We start from the raw sequence: 26,510 nt of genomic DNA on the forward strand, positions 1-26,510 counted from the left end.
TTGCTTTTCTCTGTACTTTTCTTGGTGCTGTAGAGAGAATTCCACACAATATTCAAGATGTACAAGCACTTTGGGTTTTACAACAGTATCCCATCTTATGTTTTATTCCTATCCTAATGTATCTAGCATCATTTTTGCCTTTTCACCTACTACAAATCATAGAACTGATGTTTTCAATAGACTAGCCACAACAGCTCCTGAGTGCTCCTAATTTAAGGGTATGTGGGACAAACTTGTCCTACAGGCTTTTCCTCAGTAGTGGATAACAGTCTCTCTCTTCCATTCAGATATCTATTTTGTCAAAGCTATTTAGAATACAATCTCTTTGAGATCTCAACCCACTGTAAAATTTGATGAACATGACCCCGAATTTCAAAAGTATTTGAGAAGAGAGAGCAGAGCAGATAAACCCATGTACATATTCTGAGTTGTTATTTGACCTTCTTTCTAAAGGGATAATGCAGCAAAAGTAACAGTAGGAAGGAAAAGAGCAAGAGCAACCAGATAAACGTCCTGCTTCCTCAAATATTCCAAATAAACTGACCAGCACTTACATCCCCCCTCTTTTAGGGGATGTGCAGACTCTGACTTCAGTCATGGACAGCCGATAGGCAAACTATTATAAAAGGAAACCACTGAAACTATTGCTAGTTATCCCAGCTATTGAAAGAACAGTTGGAGTTTCCTCCAGTATTCTCCATCACAGCTGGTCAACAAGCTCTACACGTTAGCTGGAGAAATTTGTTCTGAATGATCTGGAATAATTTTGTTTGGATTTGGGGATATTCACCTCCTTTTTTACAAAGTAGAAGAGCCAATCTAAGAAATGAGACAGGACTTAATGAATACGTTTTGTAGCTCAGAGTGTCCCTTTCTCTTTTGTCATTTCTGTGTCCAAGACATGTCAACAACAGAAACATTTAATAAATGAAATATCAGTGCTTGAGTGCATATGTATCCCAAATTCTGACCACAACCCATATTGACAGAGGATTACTTTGGGTTACGACTTCTTGCCAGCACTTATTGTAAGTTCTTGTCCTTTGCTCTGAGCACAGAGCAAGTGGGTCAATTGGGCTGGGCAGATTATCATTATCAGGGATTTTGAGAAATGAAACACATGTCTCAAAGACCTTACAGTAAATGACACTAAAAAGTAGCAGTTTATTAATTCTGTTAATAAAATGATAATCCAAGTACCAGGGAAACTCTTTTTGATAAGAACTAAAATAGCTATTTGGCTAGATTAAATACCTGGAATTACAAGGTAGGCAAGAATTGGCCAAATTAGAAGGACTTCAAGGATAACGCTTCTGCAGAAAGCAGACAGTGTGCGTGCTGAGGTTGCTTTTACCTAAAAAAGCTTAACACACACCTCCAGTCCTCAGGCTAAATTATTACAAGAGAAAGATCAAAGCAGCATATTAGCCATTATGAAACTGGTGTTATGAAAAGCTGTCTGATAGGGATGGTGACTATGTGGCTATCTCATTTAACTGCCCACATGACTTTCACCTTGATCCCTGCTACCTCCTTGTCATCTGTCTGCTAACCCCTCCATGGACTGTCACTCCTTTTTCTCTCACTACATCTTCTGATTATATATTGCCTTTTTGGCCTTTGAACTTTAATGCTGTAGCTACAGCTTTTTGACAAGTTCTGTATTCTGCTCTATTTGTGTTACGATAAAGCACCTTGCCGTAATCTCTGGACACCAGGGACAGTATCTGCCAAAGAACGGACTCAGGTGTGTCAACCCTGTTTAATTTCCACTTCACTAAAATAAAATCTGTCATCTTCAAAGTGTCACTTGGCATCTCAAGTTCTTTATCTGTGTATTCACAAAAAAGCTCCTAGTCCTGACTATGCTGAGCAAATCTGACACTTCGCTCGTTCTTAAACGCCACCAGGGTTAACAAACCCTATAATTCCTTCCAGCTTCACTCCTCCTCCCAAAAGGACACCTGCCGAGTCGGGTCCCACATGAAGACAGATCAGTGGTGAAGCTACCCCATCACCCTTTTGTCCACTAAGCCAGTAGTGAGATCACTTACTCTGGATATGAGAGATCTGAGGATTCAACATGCCTCTCCACCTGTGAGGATGTCAACTCTTGTTGCTATAGATGCACATTAATCACCAAGCTCAGGTGATTTTAGGGTAGTTGTGGTTGATTTCCCTCAGCTCTCTCCCCCTTCCTGCTGAACTGAAGAAATGAGTCCTCCATATTCCAGCCAGCCAGGCAAACTACACGGTGAGGAGAACGTGCTAGTTAGCGCAGACATCCTCTGTCAGCCTGACCTACTCTTTTCTGCCCTTCAAAGGGCAAGTACTTCCAGTGGGCACTTAAGACCACGAAGCTCAAAGCAGATGCCTCCTTGGAAGACTGGAAAAGGCTTTTATCCTCAGAGAGGGCTGCAAGGGAACTCCTTGCAAGCCTGGTGGGATGGGCAGATGCACAACAACTTTGAGGGGAGAAGGGGGTTGAAGGCCGCACATCTACATCCCTTCAGTCCTGAATCCCCCTCACAGCTTCACAGCCGTGCACCGCTCGGGCAGGAGCTCCAGACAGGAGCCCCACAGCCCCGCCACTCTCCCCCTTACTGGGCTCGCCATCTTCTTACGCCGACCCTGCCCCCGCCTGTCATGGCGGGCGCGCCCCGTCCCCCTCACGTGACGCCGCCGGCCGGGGAGGGAGGGGAGAGGAGGAGGTGCGAGCGGTCACGTGGGGCACCACCGCGCGCGAGCGGTGCGCGCCGCCGCCGCCGCTGCTGCTGAGGGCACGGGGCGGTCGGAGTGGGCATGCCGCCGCCCCGGTGAGTGCGAGGGGGAGGCGGCGGCTCCGGGGTGGTGAGCGACAGGGGTGGTGCTGGCTGCGGTGTGAGGGGAGGGGGTCCCGGCGAGGAAACCGGCGGCGGTGTGAGGAGCACCTCCGGGGGGTGAGGGACGGGGCCGGCGGCGGTGTGAGGGGCAGCCCCGGCGGCTGAGGGGATGGTGTTTGAGGCGGTGTGAGGGGACGGGGACGGCGGCGGTGGCGGTGTGAGGGGCAGCCCCGGGGGCTGTGAGGGGACGGGGCCAGCGGCGGTATCAGACCGGCCCCCGCCGTTTTCCCGCCTGCCCTGAGGGACGCGGCGGAGCCTGTCCCGGGGGCGGCGATTCCCGTTTCTCAGAGGCCGGGGTCAGATTCAGGGTTTCCCGTCTTTCTGGGTAAAATAAACGCTGTGAGCTGATAGCGGGGAGGCTGCGCTCGGTTGGGTCGCCGGCTGAGTCCGGCCGCCTTAGTTTAACCTGACCGTGGGCCCGGCGAGGGTTGTGGTGCATAGGATGGAAGACAACGTAATTATTATCTCTTTTTAGTCTTTAAACGCATGGGAAGGAGCAGCAGCAGCCGCCCGCCTGCAGGTAGACTGAAACTATGCAACTGTCAGCCCGAACTGTGGGGATCTGTACGTGTTAGCTTTGCTGGCACTGCCCCTCTCATTGATTCATTTGCAGGGCCAGGGCAGGCGTTGCTTTTTGGAGGGCTGTTTGACCTCGTGCAGTATTAAAGCTTTCTTATCTTTATGACTGGGAAACTTATTTTTAAACCATTTCCCTTTTTCTTTTGTTTTGTTTTTTGTTCATGTGGTTTTCAGTATGTACTTTGCAACATTGAGGCTCCCTTTTCCTCTTAGCAAGTACGTGTTATTCTACGTGGCTGGTCTCCAGCCTTTCTAGTCAGTTCCCATTGCCATGTGTTTTGTTTTTTGTTTTGTGTTAAAGCTTGTAAGGAAGGCTGCAACAGACGATGCTGATAGCAAATTAACTGTCTCCAAGTTACTTGTAAGGCAAAAGAAAGGTTCTCTGGTCCCTTGTCTGCATGCAAACAGATCTAGCTGAGCAAGGAACCAAAACCTCTGCGCTTCTGGTAGCAGGGGGTTTAGCAGGTCAGACTCCTCTATGCTCTAGCAGGGCACTGGAAGCAAACATTGCATTCAGTAGCTGCCTTTCCAGATAGCTGTTTCACCTTCATTTGCTTCTTCATAGGTGTCAGCCTTAAGACTGCTGTTGAGACTAATGAAAACACTAATGTCCTCTAGTACAGCATCTCTGCCAAACTGGGTCCTGACTTCTTTTCAATATCAGTTGCAGGGGAGCTGGAGTAGACCTGACAGTATTTTATTGTATAACTAGATATAAAGTGTAGCCCCTACTCTTCCAAAGAAAAAAAAAATATCTTGTGACTTGACTTTGCTGCTGCTCTGTAAACAATCTGTACTTTATCTGTTTGGTCTAGTGTATTTGGAGTATTGCTTTCTGTTTGAAGGAATGGTGAAATCTCTTAATGCCAGTACAGTAATTATGCAGGTGGGCAGGATCATCAGCACTCTGCCAATATGCCTTTTCTTAAATTTTTCTGGAAAATGTAATTCAGCATAAGATCAAATCCACTTTGTCCTTACTTAGAAAGAATAGTCTGTAAGTGACATTAAATATTCCTGAATACTTTCTGATCTAGCATCTGCTTTTTTTTTTTTTCTTTTGTATGGATCTCATCTTAGCAGGATACTTCTCCCAGACATCTCTGATTAGCTTAAGCTGATCCAGGTGCAGGCTGTGCCCAGGAAAGGATGGTACCAGCCTTTCCCTGACAGTATATTTCTGCCCTGCTACCCTGTAGAGAACCTCTGCATATGTGAAGTAGTCCAGCTGTGATTCATAACCTCATTTTAGAACAGCATAAAGGTCCAGGTGGTTCCAGATAAGAAGCTTTTGATTAAAAGCAATTGGCCTCCCCCAGTATAACTGTCTCTGAAGAACTGCATGCCTTCTGCATAAGCTTTTCCTCATCTCTGGGTAAGATAAGCTCCTGCAGAGTTTTAGGAGCTCTTCTGCAGTAGGGAAGGAAAGTAATGCTGCAGCTCTAATGAGCCTTCATCTCTCAGCCTCAGATGAGGAAGCCAGCAGGCAATGTGACATGTTCTGGTTTAAGAGATTTTGACTGCAGATTTCAGAGCCTGTTGCCTGTCTTCTGATAGCTAATCACTTTGTCTCAGAGGATGCAAATTGATACTCCATTATGCATAGGAGTAAAACTGGAAAGAATTCTTGATAAGCTGCTGTGTGATGGTAGTTTATGAGAATGGGTGAATCTGTTCATCTTTTTCATAGTGATGATAACAGTAGGTGTGATTCAAGCTTTTTAGGAGGAAGAAAGCCCTGAAACAGCATGGCAAGGGAAATAAAGATGAATTATTAGCATTTTGAAAATTTATCTACATAAAACATGCTTTCTGATAATAAATGCTAGAGAAACAAAAACTTTAATGGTAGTTATAGGGCATGTGTGTGGAGCAGGGCAAACTGTGGGTCAAATGGATGAGATTAGAAATACCTGAGCAGACAGTAAAATTGGGGATTTCAAATCTTCCAACAAGAAATAATAGGGTACTGTAGGGATGAAAAGAACAGAAGGAGGATCATTCTTTCTTTAGTTACATGGAAGGTATTGTAAAAAGGTTGTGGTCTGAGAAGCTGGCAGGTGGAGTTTGGCAGCTGAGTGTTGGTTACTGAAGCAGAGAAGCAAGGGGAGGCTTCCAGCTGAAGAGAAAAGGTAAAATTTTGAAAAAATACAATCATTCCTCTCTGTGACAGTTCAGTTTATTGACTTCCTAAACAGTTCCATCTGTTGGGCTAGGCAACACTACAGTTACAGGTATCCCTAAAAATCAAGTAATTTTCTTTAGTACTGTTCATTTTGGAGAGGTGCTGCAATACAGCTCTGTTAATTGGTGTTGAAGAGCAAAAGTACGCTTGTGTATTTGAAGTGTAGAATTCTTTTTCTCAAAAAATAATACAGAGTTGAAGTGTGTTTCAATCCCTGTTAGAGTGTGGGAGGTAGATAAACTGCCTTGATTCTTATCTAAGGTTTCTTTTCAAAACATATGGTGGCTTATGGAGATTAATGCATCTGCTGTTGCAGCTACTGTGTTAAAGTACTGTCAGTACAAAGGCCTCGGCTGTTAAACCAGTGTTTAGCAGTGTGAGTAAATGAATTTGTTCAGCTCATTTTGTGGAAGAGTTAATAGTATCCACCACATCCTTCAGCTGTGCTCTAGCATGTTTCTCATGTGAGTCAGCATTGTGTAATAATTACTGTAAATACTTTATTTTGAAAACTCTATAAAACGTAGAAATATACTGCAACACAAAGCGGGGAAATTGGGAAGCTGATGATACTGTTTCAATCTGAAGTTTACTTCAAGTATACTAAGTTTCAGATATTTTGTTGTATGATCTCCTTCACCTAGATGTGAAAATATGCTGTCTGTAGGTTAAAAAACTGATTGTGTTACCAAAATGTAGAGCGTGGATTGAAGTCTCTGTAAGAGTGACACTCTAATGTTGTTGTATCTCATCCCTTTTTTGTGCATTCTAGGGTTTTGGCAGCCAGATACTTTGCATGTTTGAAACTGGAATCAACAGGGGTGAATCAGTTTTTCCGCTGTTTACACTAGTTAGAAACCCCTAATGCAGGGAACCTCAGGACTCCATACTGCCTGCGTTATGCTTTGTAGTATGAGCAAGAAATAGGTGTGCAGGCTAGGGAGAAGTCCAGACCCCACTACCCCATACTGCTCACAGGTAGGTATTTTGGTGTCTTTGCTGGCTTTAAGGTCAATGTGGGACAGGTGAGCTGTTGTGGTTTTCTCTTTTGTGGCAGCAGTGGCATTGTGAGTTCTGCATTTCTGAGACTGAAGGTTTACCATGACTGATAAGTTATACCTTGTCGGCTGAGGTAGTCACTGTTTGTGTGCATGCTCTAACCCCTCTCGCCATGGAGCAAGCTACCTTGACTAAAATCATTTCTCTTGCTGTGCAAGAGGGAAGGAGTGTGAAGTAACATTGCAGAGCGGCTGATGGGTGGTAACTGCTTACCTGCAATAACCTTTTGTCGTTCCTGACTTCAACTTCTTGAATGGTGCTGTGTCTCATAGTTGAATTTTAAATTGACAGGTTAAGCTAATAAACTTGCAGAGGCATGCTAAAAAGAAGGTACCTCAGTAAATGATTGCTGTGTGCCAAACTGATTTAAACAAATACTTAATAAATGTTAGGAGCATGTTCATAGAGGTGGTCTTTTTAGTTTATGTAAAACCATTCAAATATTGCTTGGCTAAATGACACAGATTTTCTCGTGCAGACAAGGAGTAAATTAGATGCTTTAAACCTTGGAGGTGGCCTTAGTTAAAAGAGAGGTCCTTTTCCAGGAAGCATGAAACTGTCCTGTTTTGATAAACAACTCCTTATGAATCAATCTTCATAGGTATATTGACTATTTTGCTAATTCCTGAAGTGTAACATCAGGAGTAAATTATGTCACTGTCTCTGTTGATACCTCTTGTATTTGTCAGTGAATTTGTTTTCTGGAAGTGCTTTCTTTAGTTTTCTGTTTCCTGGAATACCTTAATTTTGTTAGTTAACATGAATCTCTTATCTCTTATGTCAGCAGAGACTGAGACTCATCACTTGTGAAGCAAGAGAAGACTAAGTTTCGGATTGCATGCTAACCTTCTGTGCTAGCAGTGTGTTGGAAAGCATGGCTTCTAGTGAAGTGGGAAAACGTATTTTTGATCTGCTGTTTGTTCTGTTGCAACATCCTTGATTTCAACATCAAAATTCTGAGTACGTTTTCCCATTAGAAACATTGGCAATAGATAAGTAGAACAGACCAACAGGGGATGGAAAAGGAGTGGTCCACAACTCTTTCCTCAAAGGGATTTCTTTGAAGAAGGAAAGAGTGGAGTCTCTAAGATCATGTAGAAGGGAATGAAAGACAAAGGAAATTAATTTTTGGCTCAGCTTGCAGAAGCTTGCTCTCCTAACAGACAGTGTAAAATCTTTTTATGCTAGTGATTTATCATTCTAATCCAACAGTTAATGTCCACAAAAATATTCTTTTTTGGAAGCACGCTAATAAAAGGTCTGTTACTTACATATTTGGAACAGTCCATTATTACACATTGTATTATCAAATACAATGTTTAGCAAGATAATCTTATATTAAATTGATAGCTTAGTTTAGATGTGTGGGTGAAAAGTGTTTTCATTGATTCCATCTGTAGGTATGGTTGTACCAGCAACGGTATCTCTCTGTTAGTATTACTGTATTGTGTTAAGGAAAGGAAAAAGAGAGACTGTTTCCTATATGATGCTAGTAAAATTTAGAAATAGGCTTGCTAGGAGAACAGAAGGAATGAGTTATTGCTGCTCTAAACCAGAGTTCTGCTTGATATTTGTATCCTCTCTGGTTATTGTGGCCTCAGAACCTTTGAAGTATTTGCCTTAATGCATCGTTCAGTTTTTATAGGTGGGAGCTGAGACAGTGAGTTGCTGAGGATCTCATCAAAATCCATAGCAAAGCAAATAGCTCAACCAAAATGTCCCACAGGTCAATCTGATAACTATATAGGTGTTCTGGTTCAGTCAGTGAGTTGAAGTGAGAACATGTAGTAGGTGTATATCCTTAGGATTCCTCTCTTATATTAACGGCTGGAGACATTAGTGAGAAAATGAGTGAAACCTATGCACTGGAATTACTTTAAACTTTTGTTGAGAAGCAAGAAGATTGCAGTGTTTTTTCGTCTTTCATTTTTCCCCATGAGGAATTCTTCCTCAGAAAGTCCCATGCCTCTGCTGTCCCAAATGGCATGGATACTGTGGACTCCCTCCTAAAGCTTGGCTTGAAAAACTCCAAGTGACCTTTGTTTCTGGCCATGAGAAATGGAAATGGACATTGAATTCAATTCAGTGCCTGCTTTTAGAATTTCTTTCAGTTCTACTTTTTTTAACAATGGCCATCCACCCAGGTAAATTCAGTTAGGACACGATGTATTGCGGAAATCTTTAAGATCGTGCCATACCTTAATAGTGTGGAGAAATGTAATGGGAGTTAAGAACTCCGAGCAGTTTAGAATGAGTTAAATACTTTTCTATCAGAGGCAGTTTGGGGATTTAAACTGTAACTTGTTTTAACCTCACTCACAGTTCTGGTGCTACGTTTCATCTCTTTTTTTTTTTTTTTAAACAAATATTGTCAGTGTGTGCTCATATCAGTTTCTCAGGCTCCATAGAGGCTAATAAAACTAATCTGCAAGGGCAGATTGCAGTGCTTCAGCAAGTAGCTGGCCGCTAGTGCTGTCTTACTGTGACATCTGACTGTGAGTGTAACATGTCAGGGATCCAACCATGGTACTTCTAATGTATTTTTATGTAAGTTTCTGCATATTGGAAAGGAAAACCCTGCAGAAAAAAGAGAAATGAAGTAGACTTGTATGATTTGTGGGGAGTAAGCTTGGTGGTCTATGAATTCTGTAATTTGATGCTGTAGGATAAGATGCAATGTAATCATTCTCATTAAGACAGGTTCCAATTCTGTAGTACTGTTAATAACTTAATTGCAGCAGTTTTGCATTTTAAACATGTTCAGGTATAGTCTTTTGAAATTTCTAGTCTGAGTTTGCAAATGTCTTTTGCGTATTTTTTTTTTGTATACAGCTGTTGATTTCAGTACTGAGTTCTGCACAAGAGGATGGTGGATGTCTGCCTGGAGCTAACTGCAAAATTGGGTTTTGCAGAAAAAACTTATGCAAAATGCAATGTCCGTGGTCAGTAGTCAGCAGTTTAAAATTGACACCGGTCAACCCCAGTTTTCACTGTCCCACTCAAAAGTACTTCGGTGAGGTCTGTTTTGTTGCCAAGTTTGCTGCCAGCTTTTTTGGCAGGAGGGCTGTACAAATGAAGTCTGAATTTTTATTATTTTTAGAATTGGAAAATGTGTTTTCACTTTGCTTGTAAAAGACTGGAAAAAAGCCCAAAGCACTTCTGATGAAAATTTTTTAAGATGAACAGAAAGCATACCTAGAAAATTTCAGTCAAAATGTGGAAATTTTAAAAAATTACTAGTGATTTGGAAAATGGGGAGTAAAGTAGTTTTTAGAATTGAAATTTGTATACAACTTAATGATAGTTATCTCTAGCATTGCTGTCGTCTAATCCATTGATATTATGACGAAGAATGCTTTAGAAATACATTGCTTGGTTATGCTTCTCTAGTGAGTGGGAGTAAAATGACCGGTCTTGTTTATGCTGCCAGATCCATGGATCCATATGGATCATGCATCAGCTGAAGAAAAGGAAAAAAGAGAGGGATACGAAAAAAAAAAATCCCAAACGCAGAAAAATAGATTGGTGCTCTTGGGGCAGTGTATGCAGTCAAATGAGAAATAACCTTGCAGCATTCATGTCCTAAGACCCATCCAAATTAGCTTGTTGTTGTAGAGAAGCTCGTGTTTATTACCCTGTTCCCAGGTAGGACTTGCAAGCAGCACTCAGCAACAAAGTGTTAAGTTTCAGGCTCAGCATTTTATTGTTCACTGAGAATGAAGACACCAACTGGATTTGACTGCTACTGCAGTAAATGTGTTTTCACGATGTAACCTTGCACTGCCTCTTTAGTGCCGACTCTTCTGGAAAAAGGTGAGGGTTCTTCTCTTCGGCTGTACATGTAGAAGTGTGTTTTATCTAATTATTTTGCATGCATCTGTATTTTTACTGTTATTTTGGTGAGCTTTGCAGACGTAAAATGCAAGGAACAGCTAAGTAGATTTTAAACATTTAGAAAAGGTATTAAGCAGCTTACTTGTGTGTAGCTGACCTTGTAAGCTCTCTTACATTTTGCAACTGTATATAGTGCTGGAGGGTTGTTAAACTAGTGTTTAGATACATGTCTCTCTAATGTGAGAGAGATGAGTTGAAAAAGAAGTTCTCAGTGTGGGGTGTTTTTTTTTTTTTTCAATCTTGCTTTTTTCTAAGCTATATGTGAAGAAGGAAGGGCTGTATTACAAAATGCATGCATTTTTCTTTGGAGAGACAGTACATCAACATTCTGGCTGCCTTGAGAGCTGATTTTGCTAATGAAAAAAAAAATCTTGCTGTTTCAATTGGAATAAAGTATTTATTAGCAATGAAAAGGAAGAAGGTATTTTTAGGACTCCATGAATGGCATGGCATGTATTTATGTGCCAGATGGCTTAAAGTAATATCCAGCTAGGCAGCCGTGTGGTGCAACGTTTTTAGGGGGATAGATAAGAAAATTCTGTGCATGTAATTGTGCTTTGAGAAACCAGTAGCTTTTTTGGGGGGAATGAGAACACTGCAGCAGCATGAAACTGTCTACTCTATAGCACTTATTTACTCAGTATTGAGCACTAGGATTTTGGTAAGCTCATGTTTCTAATCCAAGTGTACTTGCTTCCTCTAATCAGCCTGGACTATTGTGTTACTTTTCTTGATGCAGTTTGTTGTAACTAAAACTGGTGTGTTTTTTCTGTTGCTTGTTAACATGGGATCCTAACTCTTACGAAACTTTTTCTTTCCAAAACTTGTAGCTGCTTTTTCCATTAAAATTGTGTCCTTAAATGAGAGCCCTTGTGAAATACTCCACCTCTCCAAGGACTGAGAGTATTTGGTGAGAAAGATATCCTTTATCAGTAAGGAAGAAACCTAGTATGTTGTTGACAAAGAAGTGAAAGATGTTACTGCAGAAGATACTTTAAAATTTCTTTAAGGGTGTATTTGAAAATGGAGGTAGGTAAGAAGGAACTTCACATTTTTATTATAAAAATGCTAAAGTGTTTGCATTCACTCTGGTGTGGCAACCTGCGAAGAAAAGCTTTTTTACTGCAGCTGAGAAATTCCGAAAAGCTTGATAAGCAAAGTTGTATTCCTAGAGGAGGCGTTTCAATATATTGTCCATAGATTTAAAAAAGATAGTATGCAATATTTAAACATCTCTGTTTAAAGTCCAAAAACTGAGATACAAATCGGGATATAAGTGAATCATCTGCAGTGGTAAAATAGTGAGGGGTGGGAACCTAAAGACATAAAAAAGATGAATTTTAATTTTTTTCCTAAAGCATTTTATGAATTTTAAACTTAGTATACTCATAGCCTAGTTTCTTAGGTCTTCAGCAATTCATGCAACTAGTCTTATCTATGTGCCTTTCTTTATCTATAAAGTGTAATGAATGTTATTGGTATTTTAAGATTATTTATCTGTGAAGTGTTGATCAAAATTTTGTATTCTTTCCAGGAGGATTTTTTAGGTGGTATGACATGGATTTGTATAGCTGTGCTGAAATGACTAGACTGTTGGCTCTCAGAGCTTTTAAAGTTGCATTTAGAAGTGACTTACAGAGGCTAATTAAAAATAGATCTTAGTGTGTCATCTCATTAAAATGAATAGGAACAGTGATCTTATGCAAGAGGACAGCCTGTGGCCCACAGTGTATTTCTGTGAATGCGGGTTACTGTGACTGGAGTTATATTTGTCTTTTTTAAGTCTTTCATTCTCCCACCTTGCACCTCACTAAATACACTGGTTCTGTTTTCTTGATAACATCCCTGTAGGTAGTAGCAGGCTGCTATTAGGTCCCCCCCGGGTTGTCTCTTCTGCAGGCTGAAGAAGCCTGGCACCCTCAGCTTCTCCTTGTAGGGCAAGCGTTCCTGCCCGCGACCACCTTGGTGGCCTTCCACTGAATTTGCTTCAGTTTACTGATGTATGTTGTCTTATACTGGCAAATCCCAAACTGGGTACAGTACTCTGCCTGTGGTCTTATGAGTGCTGCGTGGGGTGGTGTACTTGCATCCCTCCATCAGCTGTCTGTCCTCCCCTTGATAAGCCTGTATGCTGTCAGCTGTTGTTGCTGCAAGGGTGTGCTGCTGGCTCCTATTTAGCTAGACCTCCCAGAGCTGTTCCCCAGGCTGTGTCAGTGGCCAGGGAGTTTGTCTGTCCCAGATGCAGGACTTAACATTCGTCCTTGCTGAATGTCATGAGGTAGGTTCCCTGTAGGCCCAACCTGTCTTCACACTAGTTACCTGCCTATATTGTGTCAAAAATAGCCACTTAATTCATAAGGTACAATGACCCATTCCTTCTGTAAGGTCAAAAGTTAATGGTTTTGTTTAATTAAAACCAAACTGGCAGGTAGATCCAACTTAGTGCTAAAACAATACAGTAGGAGAGGGTTTTTTATAAGGAGTTAAATTGGGTTGGCGCTTAGATTTTGGAGCACATGAAGCACTAAGCTTTTATTTGGGAATATCTCTGGCTTTTGTTATGAGTGTATGTTCAATGGATGTTGCTCTTAGTGATGTGTGTTGGGGTCTGTAACAAAAGCTGCCTAAGGTGTCCCTTTTTCATCTTGCTAGTTTATTAACTGTGATTCTCCCTTAAGACTGGCTGCAATGTAAAGGATGCCCGGAAAAAAAATTTCACATGAAAGTGCAGAAGTTACTGTGAATGGCATATCTGTGTGATAAGTCTATTCTTGGAGTACTACTTCTTCCTAATCTGGCCTCTGTTCATCATACTGTTAATGCTGCTGTTTGATAGCAATTCAACAAGAAAATAGGAAAGCCTGTTCATGCTGATGCTTGCTTTGGAAGAGAAGTGGTGGTAGCCATAACATCTTGGAGGCCAAGAAATATATAAAGAGTTAAGGCTATTAAAAGAACAAAATTGCATTTGTAAGTAGTGTTACTTTATCTTCTTGGTGCTTTCCCCCCCAAATAAATAACAAAATGAAAATTAAAAGCATCTGTAGGAGGTCATGCAGCAAATTATCCTAATACTCTGTAGAAAGATAAAATGTTTAATGATTTTCATCTTAAAAATGAAGATCATATGCATTCTTCCCTTAATATAGATCCAAAATACACAGGCAGTTTTGCAGGAAATCTGAGTAGTATGAGTTGTAGCTCTGTCTTCAGGTTGGTTTTTTTTGTTTTCTTTTTTTTTTTTTAGAAGAAAAGCTCTTCTTGGAAAAACTACAAGCAGACTTTAAGGTTTTCTCAAATAATTCTTACTCCTGTTTCAAAGATCTTGAGGCTAATCTGATCCTCTGTTTGACCTCTGACAAACATGAGTTTGGCACAGTCATGAAATATCTAGTCATACGGTGTGTTTACTAAACTGTTGAGGTTAATCCAAGCAGATGTCAGTGTTTAAGCAGTGGCTGGTCATAGAGCCTGTAGCTACTTTTGCTCTTTAAGCCAAAATATTGTGAAACGTGGTTGGCTTTTTTTTTTTTTTCCATTAAAAATATTGAAGGTTAACACTTTGGGACATTGTTAGAGCTGCGCAGGTTACTAATGACAAGCTCTCCCAGGCTGTCTGGGAGAACGGAGTTGTATCATTGTTGGGCCAATTATTAAATCAATGTAAATGTTACTGGGTTTGAAGTATGAATTGAATGCCATGCTGGTGTTGTAAGGATGCTACAAGAAGCTGGTGTGACATGGAAAGCAGTATGGCACAGTGATTACTGAAGTTCAAATTTGGCAGGTAGGCTCCTGGAGGTTTTTTTTCAGCTTTGTAATTGATTGACTTTCAGAGACATTTACTAAGTAACTAATATTTAACTTTTATAGTTCTCTTAAAAAAAAAAAAAAAAGGAATGATTTACTACTTGTGCAAGGAACTGAGACTTCTGTACTGGAATTCATGGAAATTAGAGAGGAGTATTTTACTCTTGGCATTTCTGGCATGTGGGTCTGCATACTCAGTTCCAAGGATTTGCCAAAGTCTGCAAACTATCGGGCAATAAATATATGACAGTCAAAACAGAGCAACAAGAGAGAGACTGAAAGGCATAATATTTGGTTAGAAATTCTCAGAACACTGTGCCTTTCAGTCTTGGTCTCTTCTGAGCTGATGCTGATGGGGGCATTTTCTAAGATGATTTTTTTTTTCCTGGTTACCCGTGTCACCTCCAAAATGGATTGTAATTTCCTGATGTAGGAGATGCTGCCACCTTGAATGATTTGTGTTTGTCAAGTTAAAGTATCTCTGGATTCCTAAGTATACCAATGCGCACAGACATAAACTCCATGTATCACTAGGATGTTGTGGATGTGAATGAATGCTTGTAAAATACCTCAAGGTGTTATCATTTATTTGCTGTGAAAGCTCCTATATTGCCAAGGCAGAGGAAATGTCCTGTGTTCATTCTGGAGGTTTTTCGCTACATGTGTTTTTGGGAAAGAGAATTGTTTGAGGTATTTTGGAAACTTACTTTTGGCAGCTGCATTGCTTTTCAGAAATGAAGGGGAGAAACACAGTAGACCCTTCAAGCCTAGTCTCAATTACCAGTAATTGAGGAAATGTATTATGAAACAATTCTTCTTGATATGTTTAAATCATAGATTTTTTTAATGGGAATTAGTGTTTTTCTATGCATTTGAATAAATAAATAGAAATGGATTTTAACTCTACTGTCTAAATAGCAATTTAGTGGTGACTGGACTCAATTTTACTGTATTTATTGCATAGATGAAAATTATTCTTATGAGCTCACTGATATTATAGTCTGGATAATGCAGTTCTGGTTTTTTTTTTATTTAAGCTGTTTCGATCTAACAGTTCAAACCTGCTAGCTCTGCTTGCATTAGCAGAGCTTTAGGGCTGTTGAGTTAAAAGTATATATTATCTTTTTCTCACGCAGTTTGTATCAGGGCAGAGAAAGATATTAATACTTTGGATTTGAAAGGCATACCCTTTGCATCTTGTGTATTCAGGAACAGCTTGTCTCTGTTCGGGGAGGGGGGGCGGGAAAAGGAGAAAAAAAAAAAATGGTTTGGCTTTGCTTAAGTTTCAAAATCCTGCTTGGAGGAACCAACTGGGAGAGGATGGATGTTTAAGACAATCATCAGGGTATCATGACTGTGCACAGGCGGAGAGAGTTGTTGGATAAATTAGCAAAGCCCGTTTTGTAGAAGACTTCTGCTCTCTGGCTCTGTGTCTCCTGGCAGGGTAAGGCTTTTATTCACTGGGTCTAGATGGCTTGCAGAAGAAGGTCATGGATAGGGAAATGTATGAGGGAAGAATCAAGAGCTAAGTGCCTGCCTCTGTGGAGCGAGTGTTTCCTCCTGGGTCCTTGTGACCAGTTGAAGTATTCTCTTCTTCCTGTGGTGTGTATCAAAGTGGTTATTTTTTCACTGCATGCTGAAATGAGTGAGGGGATACTTATTTCTTGGTATATTGCGGAGAAGTAGAAATATATTGATGTGATTGTACTTTGTATGCATAACGGTATAGGGTTGGAAATGTTCTCTTGGCTCCTCAGGGCAGGTCCCAAGCAGGGGAGCATTGCTTAGGACTTGAAAATCTACTGTGACCTCTTTGCTAAAGCGCATCTGTAAGAAGTCATGGTCAATCTAAAACTGGAGTGTGCAGCTCTGATGCAAATTGTGACTTCTGTGGCTGCTTAAATGGTGGATGTGGTTGAAATCCATAGGACAGTGGTTGTGTAAATGCATATGTGTTGGTGAGTAAAGTAAACTAATAAGCCTCAATGTGCTTTTCATAGGCGGGGTTTAAATTTTTTCCATTCTGCTTTCAGAAGTGTCTAACAAAACATTTGGTACTTAGTGAGTCTGTATTTTCCTGACGAATGTATTACCAAATGTCTTCGTTGAATAGCAAGCTATTGAAAGAGACAAGTCTTCTGCATTGTGGAGGTTCTGTCATCTGATTTCATTTGATTTCAACCTTTGTATCCTTATACAAAACTGCAAAACAGTGAAGGAGAGGAAAAGAAGGTGAACAGTTCTGCTCTAGCAAGGAGCATGTGGAAATAACATCACGCTCAGGTTTGCATTTGTTGCCATTGTAACAGTAACCAAGTGGGTGCTTTCAGCCTGGTCAGGGGGCTTTCTGGGGATGGAAGGGATGTACAGCAGTCTTTTTCACTCCGGTGATTACTGAATTGCAGTCTTTTCACTCTGGTGATTACTAATTTACCTCTTCCTCTTTAATCTGAGTATGCTGTGACTGACATCGGGCAGACTTTAACTTTAGCGTGGATAGAAGTGCCACAGCAGCAGAGTGGAGCTCTGAGCTGTAAAAGAGCTGCAAGAAGCTGGGAAAATACTTAGTCTGTGATGAATTCTGCTCTGCATGCCTGTCTTCCTACTGTTACCTGAGATAGCAAGGATTATCTTGTTTTCCTGTGCAACCTGCAGGGTAGATGTATCCTTAAACAGCTCTGAAATGAAAAGGTTCCTTCTCTTTTATAGTAATTTTTATCTTATTAGAACAATTCTGTTCCACACTGCAAGTCCATGTGCCATGATGTTAGGATTCTGCGTTTGTGTTACCATAGTGAATGGAAAAACAACTCTAGCAGGTTTTGAGGAGCAGTACATTAGGCTTGGACAAGTCTTACAGCAGAAGACCTCCTTGTGGCTGTGCAAAAAACCCAAAAAACCCAAAACCTGGCAAGCACCCAGATCTTCTTTTATGGATAAGTATTAATTGTCTGCAGACTGTCTGGCAAGAATAATTATTATAATTAGAGGATGTAACTGTTCATCTAATCTTGTTCCTTTGCAGCCTTGCATGCTTTTTCTCAGCCTCGATTTGCCTTGCTATGATCACTGACCACTGTTTGCACAGGGAATAAGGCATGGGGGATTGGTGGTCTGTACATCTCCAACTGGTAAACCCATTCTGTTAGCTAGAATGAGGGGTTTTTTAATCACTTTTACCCCCAGAGCGTTTGTTGCCTGACTAATTTCATGGCCCTACAGTTAAGCGGCAAGATTTTTTGTGTGACAGTGTTAGAGAAAGAGCCTGTTTCACAGAGCATACAATGCATCTGTATGAGCAGGGTCAGTATGAGATTTAAAACCCGTTTAAGACCTTTTTAAGCTCCTTGGGCTTAACTGCTGCGTAGATTGTTGCCTTGCAGAAGTGAGGGAGTTTGACATGGTAAGAATAATGGGTAAATTATTTTTGAGGAGGTTTGGGTTTTTTGCTTTATTTTACTTTGTGGATATTTTATTTTTTGGGAGGGAGGCAATGACCTGCTGAAATCTGGGAAATGTGAGCTTGAATTTTGATGTGTATTCTTTTTGGATTTAGTCACTTAGGACTCAGACTTACATTGCCAAAACGAGTGGGATCTTTGTAGGTTTCTTTGGGATCACGAATGCCTTCTAGCTCTGTTCAGTAGTTTTCCATATTAAGAAGGGAATAATCTGTTTGTGCTTATAAATGTTTATTCTTTGCCAGGCTGACCTTAGGACTTCTGGTAGTTTCCGACTTTTAAGAAGTCTGAAAAATGCATCAGCATAAACCCTTGACTCCTATCCCAATACTTTATTTTCTTAAAACAAATGTTTTGCTAATTAAAAGGTGATTAAATAGTTTCCTAACTTTTTGTTACTATGCAAATAGTTTGTTGTGGTTAAATAATGATGAGAGAAATCTACTTTGAGTTAGTGTTTTTCTCAGTTTTGGGAACTGAGCTGTGTAGTTTTGGGGTTGTTGGGGTTTTTTGAGCCTTTTTTGGATTTGAGAAACTCCAGAAAGTTTACCTGATTCTCCTGGGCCATAAATAAAATGTTATCACCAGCTTCATATGCTTCACTTCAGGGTTTTGCTTATGTTATGGTAGTAATTTTTAGTATAGCTTGGGGAAGTTGTGTTAGTGGATAGGTGCCTAAAGTAAAACTCTAGGCTGCTTCCTTCCAGCTCTAGGTAGGCATCTCCTCCAGGGAGTATGGAAGCTTTTCTGGAGTCTGCAGAGGCCTGTAGGAACCCAGTAAATGACCTTGGAGCTTTTTGCTCTTTCTCTATCCCATATCTATTTCCTTTCTTTCTGCAGAGAAGAGTATCTGTAAATGTGACTGTCTTGGTGTTTTGTGTTGTTAAATCACACCCCATGATTTCTGAAATTTCTGGGATGCTCATGTTGGCTGTTCTTAAATTTGGGCAAGAAGGACTGAACTTTATAGCTTTTTGAGTCTTTTCTCTCATTCCATGCTTTAGGGTAGGAACTGAACTACAAAAATGGACGTGTCTGGACATACCTATGGGCAACTGGCTCAAAGCGGCTCTGCTTGAGCAAGGGAGTTGGATAAGTTGACCTCCAGAGGTCCCTTCCTACCTCAACCATGCTATGATTCTGTGAAGAATCAGTTCCCTGTGTGTAGTATATTTAGTTATAGTGATATGTTTAAATGAATGCAGGCATACAAGGAATGTACTGTTGTGGAAGAGAGATATAACTATTATGAGGAAAACTCATTTTTATCTTCAATTGTGATGTGTCACTGGGCTCTTAGTGATTGTTTATTTCGTGTTTTAAAGCAGTACTATCTACACAGGTTGTGCAAACTGGTCATGTTTATTTTTTGAATGGGAAAGTGAAAAGGGCTTTCATTCTTAAGGTCTGTGCTTAAAGTTTAAGTTCCAAAAATCATTTAATGGAGGTAACATGCAGCACTCTCAAAATGTGTGCTTCCACTCTCTTTCAGGTAATTAAGAATGGGTCCTCAACAATGCTAAGTCTACAATGGGAAGTGTCACACTTCGTTATTTCTGCTATGGGTGCCTTTTCACATCTGTGACCTGGACACTTCTGCTCTTTGTTTATTTCAACTTCAGTGAAGAGAACCAATCCTTCAAGAATGTGCCCGTCAAGGGGCTGGAACCTCAGAGGCCATTTCCAAAAAAATTCTACCCCCGTTTTACACGTGGGCCTATTCATATACCTGAATTGCAGCAGAAAGAGAATAAGATAGGAAATCCTCTTGGAAATCATGTCCAGGACCCAGTTAAGGGGGAGGTAGAATTTTCTCCTGAAATGGGTAAGTGTTTTTCAGTACTGGTGGCAAAATCATTAAAACAGTAGAAGAAATGATATATTAAGATTTGTTTGTTTTTTTTAAAGGATTGCAGGGAAAATTGTGTAACGAAGTAGTTTTGTTTGTTAAAATGCGGGTGGTACTAGTGGCTCTCTTCATTAGAAATTACTTGAATTTTATCCCATCCTGTTTAATCCAAAATACACTATTCTTAACACTTACAGCTGTGCTGTGTAAGCGCTAATGAGGAGGACTGGATTACAGCAAGGTGTCATTCTTACTTTTGGAAGGTTCAGCGTATGCTTGTTTCATGTCTTAGTCCTATGTTGACTGGGCTCAAATGCATGAACTTTTATTACACACAGAGAAACTCTACTCATGCAGTAATTAAAAATAGCTTCATAACAATACACAATGAAGAGGACCCATTGATTTGGAGAATATCCTTGGAGTATGAAATAATCTACAAAAAATGTGTGTGGGACAAATTACAATGAAAGATTTATTGAGATGACAGTTGTTAGGGCCAAATCCTGCTTGCTTTGCACCAACAAAAGTCTGTGTGTTTCGTTGGAACATATTTCATCAATGAGATGATTTGGGTTTGTCTTCCAAACTTGCCTTCCAAACTAAATGCTTTATATATTTAACTGCTTACGGCTTAGTGTTCACTGTGGTGTTCAGATATGCAAACTGAAGCATGTTGTGTACTGGATCACCAGCTTCAAGAGTTTATAGAACTTCACCAAACCTCAGTTTCTAAGTTGGTCATTAGACCTGTGTGAATATGTAGGAAAAATGCCAATTCACATTGCCCTGTGGCATTGCTAAATATTTATCAGTTCACTGCAAAAAGCATGAGAGCCAAGTGAGGTGAAGGCTAGTCCAGAGGTAGATATTTCTTTCCAACTATTCATTATGGGCCAGGAAAGAAATTGGAGCTTTTTAATGAGAAGTCCCTTGATCTTCAAACCAAGTGAGTGGGTTGGTTGGTGAAAGCCAAGGGGAATTATAGTGCCAGGATAAATTCTATGTGAATCATCAGGAGACGGCTGGCTCTCTGTTAGAATTAGATCAGGTGCTGCAGGAAAGGGCTTCCTGTCTATCTAGGGTAGGGCAGTAATAAACAGGCAAAGTGAAAAAAATGAAAAGCAAGTTGGCATGTGATAGCTAAAACCAGTCATCTGGTGGGACAATCTTTTTTTTTTATTAATCTGAGAGAGCCATGTAGCACTGCTGAAGTAAAGCCTAAACTGATGTTTTGATTGCAAAGCCCTTATTTTCCAAGAGCTTTTATCTGCTGCTTGAACTGAAATGTTTCAGGCTTTTTGAATGCATTTTGGATATTGTTCTTCATGAGAATGTTTTAAAAGTATTAACACTCCCTCTTACCTATATTTAGAAGAAAAATGTAGTTAGTGGTTGGGTATGGGTGGACTGTAGAATGAAACACTTGGTGTGTGTTTCTTAAGCTCATGCTTCGTATGAAGAAAACATTTTAAGTTGACCCAGTGGCACAGTGTTACTGTGGCACTGAGTACACAAGAATGATTGAGCTGGATGTCTAAACTGACAAGCTGAAAACCTTGCTTGTGGTTCAAAGGAGGACTGACTTACCCCTTTCGACCTCTGATGCCACTGTGAACAGACCTCATTCCTGCCCCTGTGATGCAACTTATCCACAGTGGGAGCACTCATCTGTGAGCAAGATAGGGTCAGTCACCACAAGACACACTATGTGGGTGTACCCCACATCTTTTGCAGACATCACTGCCCAGCACTTCCCACTTGGTCCTGCACAAATATTAGGGTGTCTACCCTTAAGGTGTTTTGATAGTGCAGCTGCATTGCCATTGCTGTAATCAAGACTAAAAGTGACAAGGTGCGAAATGTAAATGGTGGGAATGTAGATTCACAGAATTCCCTCTAGAAGGTCATCTTATACCTATAGGTAGACTTTGTTGCTGAAACACAACTGGTACTGACACAGCTGTGCTCTGAAGGCCAAGCAGGACTACTTTTTTGAAAGGGAAGAAAGCTTCTAAACTTTTTAAATGATCTTTTCTGTTTTTTAACCCATCTCATTTTCTCTGGTCTTGAGCTCAGATGGCTTTTGCAGAGCTGTTGAAAACTGGAGAACATAAGGTATGAAGAGAGGCTGAGAGAACTGGGTTTATTCTGCCTTAGAAAGAAGGTTAAGGGCTGAGATTTTATTGCTGTCAACAGCAACTTAATGGGATGCTGTAGGGAAGATGGAGACAGACTCTTGCTGGAGGTGTATGGGATTATGATAAGAAATGAAAGTGAGGAGTATGTTTCTATTAGATAAGAGGAAAAACATTTTTGGTGTGATGGTGGCCAAATGCTTGAATAGGGACATGAAGAGATTGTAGAATCTCCATCCTTGGAGATGCTGGAGGCTTTCAGTATTTAATTGGACATGTTCTGAGCAACCTGATCTAGTTGGATCTGCTTTGGGCACGGGATTAGACCAGATGTCCCTTCCAATCTAAATTAGTCTATGACTCTATGAAACATATTATGCTGGATGTATAGTAGCATGTGAATGAGGAACCCCCGTGTTAATTGTTTTCTGGAGATTTTGAACCGTATGGAGATGATGGGCAGGGTGGAAGGAGATAAATTACATGATCCTTGCTCACTTCTTGTGCTGAAATTTCAGTGAAATAGTCTCTGTAGCTTCATATTAGCTGCAGAGGACACATGCATCTTATTCTGTGCAGCCAGCTGAACAGAGACAATAAAAAGTCATTGCTCTGCTACCTGACTTGTTGCAGAAGTGGCTAGGAGGCACAGCTGGTGGCTACCGCTTCCCTCTTCTGCCTCCATTTTTTCCTGTAGAAGAGTTGAGTGAAGCACCACATGGTTTAGTAGTGGACTTGGCAGTGCTAGGTTAACAGTTGGACCCGATGATCTTAAAGGTCTTTTCCAACCTTAAATGATTCTATGATAATATTTCGTTTCTATTCACGCTGGTGAGTATATGGCCCAGTGACAGAGAAGCCCATGAACTGAGTCAAGGCAGGCAGGATGGCATTGAGGATTTCAACCTTGGCCTCTTGCAGTGCGCTGATTTATACCAGCAGTTGCTGCCCCTGCTCCACCGTGCTCAGGAAAGAGTTGATGCATCTGCTAAAATAATCAATAGAGAAACAGCAAGCTCTGTTGCTATTTTACTTGCTGTCAAAGTCCCAGGTGATATAAACAAGAAGCTTACAGTTTTTTCATAGCTATTTTTATGGTACTGCAGACTTGAGAAAACTGCATGAAATCGGAGCTGCTATTGTGAGGGGTTTTCTACCATTGTAAATGTATTTTCTCTCTCAAAAATCTCATTATGGACTCTTCATCTGTATGGATAGGTGCTGATGCATTGTGTGTCAAAGTCTATCCTCTGCTTGTTTTGATGTTGGTTTTTAGGTGGTGCTAAGAATTAGAGGCCATTTAAGTGAAGGGAGTGTGTCTGGTAAGGCAATAAACACAATGGAGCCATCAGTCTTTGGAGAATTATTTCATTTTATTATAGCTGCAAGGGCTACTCATAAATACTACCTATTTGTTGAGGGGTAATGTAGTTGCATAAAAATACACTTTGCAAAACCAGAGGGATTTTTGAAGAGTGTAATGGATTTTAGGGGAGGTTAAAGCATATGTTTCAATCCTTGATTGTTTTCCAAATGATATTTTTAAGCCTGTCAAGTGATCTTGGCGTGGTTTTTTGCAGGAATGATTTTTAATGAAGACGACCAGGAAGTGAGAGACTTGGGCTATCAGAAGCATGCTTTCAATATGCTTATCAGTAATCGGCTGGGATACCACAGGGAGGTGCCTGATACAAGAGATGCAAAGTATGTACTAATTTTTGGAGAGAACATGGCATAATTTCACGTGCTTAAGGACTTGTTACTCATGTTGTACCTGATGTTGTATTTAACACTTTTGTATTACGTTTCTATTAGAAACTCTTTCAGCCTCCTGTGTTGCTGAAGGCAGATTTTCAGCTATTTAAGCAGGAGTGCTTGAGGGCAGGATTTTTATTTTTTGGTCTCTTTTTGACTGAATATTGTTTCTGAAGATCTAATTTTTTTCCAGCTGGGAAAGGTATGTGATAGGTAAAGCCCCACAGAAACCAGGCTCTGTGAAAAAAGACAGACTGCTGCTCCCTGAAAGCAAAGTGTGTGGCTTTTTTCCTGGTTCTTAATTCACCTAAAGAATGCTTAATGTAGAACCAGATTGGGTATACACTTATTCAAACTTCTGTCATATTAATTTAATTTTTGTGAGTAGTAGGATTGGCAGACAGCTATTTTGATAGAAAGGAGATCCTGAAAATAATACTTTAAATAAAAGTCAATGTGGAAAAGACCTAGGATTCAAACTTTCTTTCCAGCAATACTAAGATTAAACGTTCTCTGTCTCTTTCATCTTGCTAGCTGTGTACTCAGTTACTTAAAGCATGCTACAATATTTTTATTGTTTGAAGCTTCAGTTTGAGATACTCAGTACTGTACCAGAAGAGATGCTATAATTCTGTTCGGTACCTTTGAAAGAGGGACATTAAATGTTCCAGTGACAAAGTTATTGAGAGACTTTCACCTTAGGTACTATTTCACATTTATTGTAAGCCTGCAGAGGAGAAGACAGAAGAATGATTGATGACAAAGGCTCTCTATTTCTTAGTTGAAGTCCTTCCTTGTTATGTAGATTGCACTACTCTGAACGTTTTCTATTAAAAGCAGATATTTTTCTAGGATCTATCTGATGCATATGGGAGGAAAAAACCACCACTGTAACAACAACAAAAGAACTCAATGCTGAATTGAAAAATAAGTAACCCTGCATCTGTTTTTCTAGTGTTTTCTCTGGTGTGGGTAAATGTAATGCATCGTACTTGCTGTAATGTCTCTCCCAAGAAATTCTTCATTCCTAGTCAATGAAGACTCTTCTTGTATATTTCGGGGTTTTCATTTGTAGCTTCTTATTTTTATTGGATTCCTTCATGCCTGGCATCTTCAAATAACATTAATCTGTGATAATGTGCCCTATTAGAATTAGGGACAAAAATTGAAAAAAAAAAAAAAAAGACTTGCTTTGAGTGGGATTCAGTTTGCAGATTAAGATGCTTAAACTTCGATAGCTGCATGTTAGTCAGTTGTCTCTGCTTTTATTATAATTAGCAGAGATCCATTCAATGCAGTTAATGGAGCATACAGAGCTCTTCAGCTGACAAAATGCACTTGTCAGCCTTTGGGAGAGCTGAATACTATCTAGACTCCAGTGACAGCAGTGACTAGATTTAAGCATCTTAATCTGCAGGCTGAATCCCAGCCTTGGTTCTCTAAACAGGTATTTAGCACCGTTGGAGGTATTCTGGGATATTCAACCTCATCTCCAGCAGCTGACCAATAAAGTTGTGGAGTTTTTGTAGGTGTCATGTCATATTTGCTATTCCTATATGTGCCTGAGCTACTTGAGGGTACTAGCCAGTAGTCTGACAGCTGAAAAAAGCCCTTAGTGTTTTCTCTCGTTTATGTTTTAAGGATCTGTCATTCTCACTCCCCCCAATCAGTCATAGCCTCTGTTTTCTAACACGTAGCAATGTTAATTATAAGTCTGTATTATGTGGAGAGTAACTTACGATGCTGAGCCCTACTATAGATGTTATGTGCCTGGGCTTTGGATGTTCCCCCATAGGGGCTCTTCCTACACGTTTAATGTTTGCTTGTTATTTATGAAGTTTCAGTATTGACCTAACCCTATGGAAATCCCAATGAAAATAGTGATAACTCCTGTATTTCTGTTTGCAGATGTAGAGAGAAGTCCTACCCTTCTGATCTGCCATCTGCCAGTGTTATTATCTGTTTCTACAATGAAGCACTTTCTGCCCTGCTTCGCACAGTACATAGTGTCCTGGATCGCACTCCTGCGCACCTTCTTCATGAAATTATTTTGGTGGATGACAACAGTGAATTGGGTGAGAGAACCTTTCAGTAATATTTTGTTTGGTGCTTAGACTTCTTGACCTTCCTGTCTCTTACTGTGCTTTATTGACTGGTCAAAATAAAAACGTGGAAGCCATGATGCAAAACCAATTTGTACTGCAGTCCATCACAAAAAAGTGCCAGCTGGTAGAGATGCATGATGTTCTGAGAAGTCCAAGATGACATCCCCTTGGACACTAGTGCCATTTTACTTATGAGCTCTGTATCATACCGACTTGAACATTCAAAAACAGGTTTTGAAGCTAATAATAAGGAGTGTGTATTTGCAGAGGGGGTGATAAAGCAGTTGTTTATAGTTCAGCTGTTTTTATCATATCTTGCTTAGGCTGCTCTGGTGCTCAGAGCAGATAACACTGATCTTTCCATAAATTTGTGGGGCAATGCACCTGAAATGAATTGAAAGCACGTAGTCTCAGCTGCGGTCTTGCAAATAAGTTGATGTGGCACTATGGAAACAGAACGTCTTTTTTTTTTTTTGTACTTCCGCAGAATTTCAGAGTGGTGGCGTGCTGGGAACCGAGACCAGCCTTTGCTGGGAGGGCTCGGCGTGGCTCTCTCACAGCCTCTTGTGGCCACTCTAGGAGTAGCTGTCCCTGACTCTTGGAGCAGCCTCTGCTCCCTCCTTCTGGGCAGAATTGCCTTACTGTTGTTGAAAGATTGATGCTTCGGCATTTTTCTCTCAAATGATGGACAAGGCGAAGACAGATATGCAATTCAAGCGTTTTGGCACTTCAAAAGCGAAATGCCTGTTGAGGAATGTGTTAGTGTAGCAGTACTTGCAAGCAGGACTGGGCA

General features: G+C 40.5%; 1 protein-coding gene across 5 annotated transcripts in view; it reads left to right on the top strand.

Annotated features, from left to right (window-relative positions):
- Window positions 1–2,700: 2,700 nt before the first annotated feature.
- Window positions 2,701–26,510, top strand: part of GALNT11 (polypeptide N-acetylgalactosaminyltransferase 11) — a 54,202-nt gene continuing 30,392 nt past the window's right edge. Inside the window, exons 1-5 of one of the 5 annotated variants that reach the window (XM_074574099.1) lie at window positions 9,538–10,518; window positions 11,430–11,628; window positions 19,363–19,695; window positions 23,438–23,561; window positions 25,521–25,687. In XM_074574099.1, the coding sequence (XP_074430200.1) occupies window positions 19,401–19,695; window positions 23,438–23,561; window positions 25,521–25,687 (586 nt within the window). In that variant the 5' untranslated portion in view covers window positions 9,538–10,518; window positions 11,430–11,628; window positions 19,363–19,400. Of the gene's footprint in view, window positions 2,940–9,537; window positions 10,519–11,169; window positions 11,261–11,429; window positions 11,629–19,362; window positions 19,696–23,437; window positions 23,562–25,520; window positions 25,688–26,510 lie in introns of those variants that run through there. The other 4 variants (XM_074574098.1, XM_074574102.1, XM_074574100.1 and 1 more) reach the window with 4 other exon arrangements.

This window comes from Larus michahellis, chromosome 2, assembly GCF_964199755.1.
Source record: "Larus michahellis chromosome 2, bLarMic1.1, whole genome shotgun sequence".
Lineage (NCBI taxonomy): Eukaryota > Metazoa > Chordata > Aves > Charadriiformes > Laridae > Larus > Larus michahellis.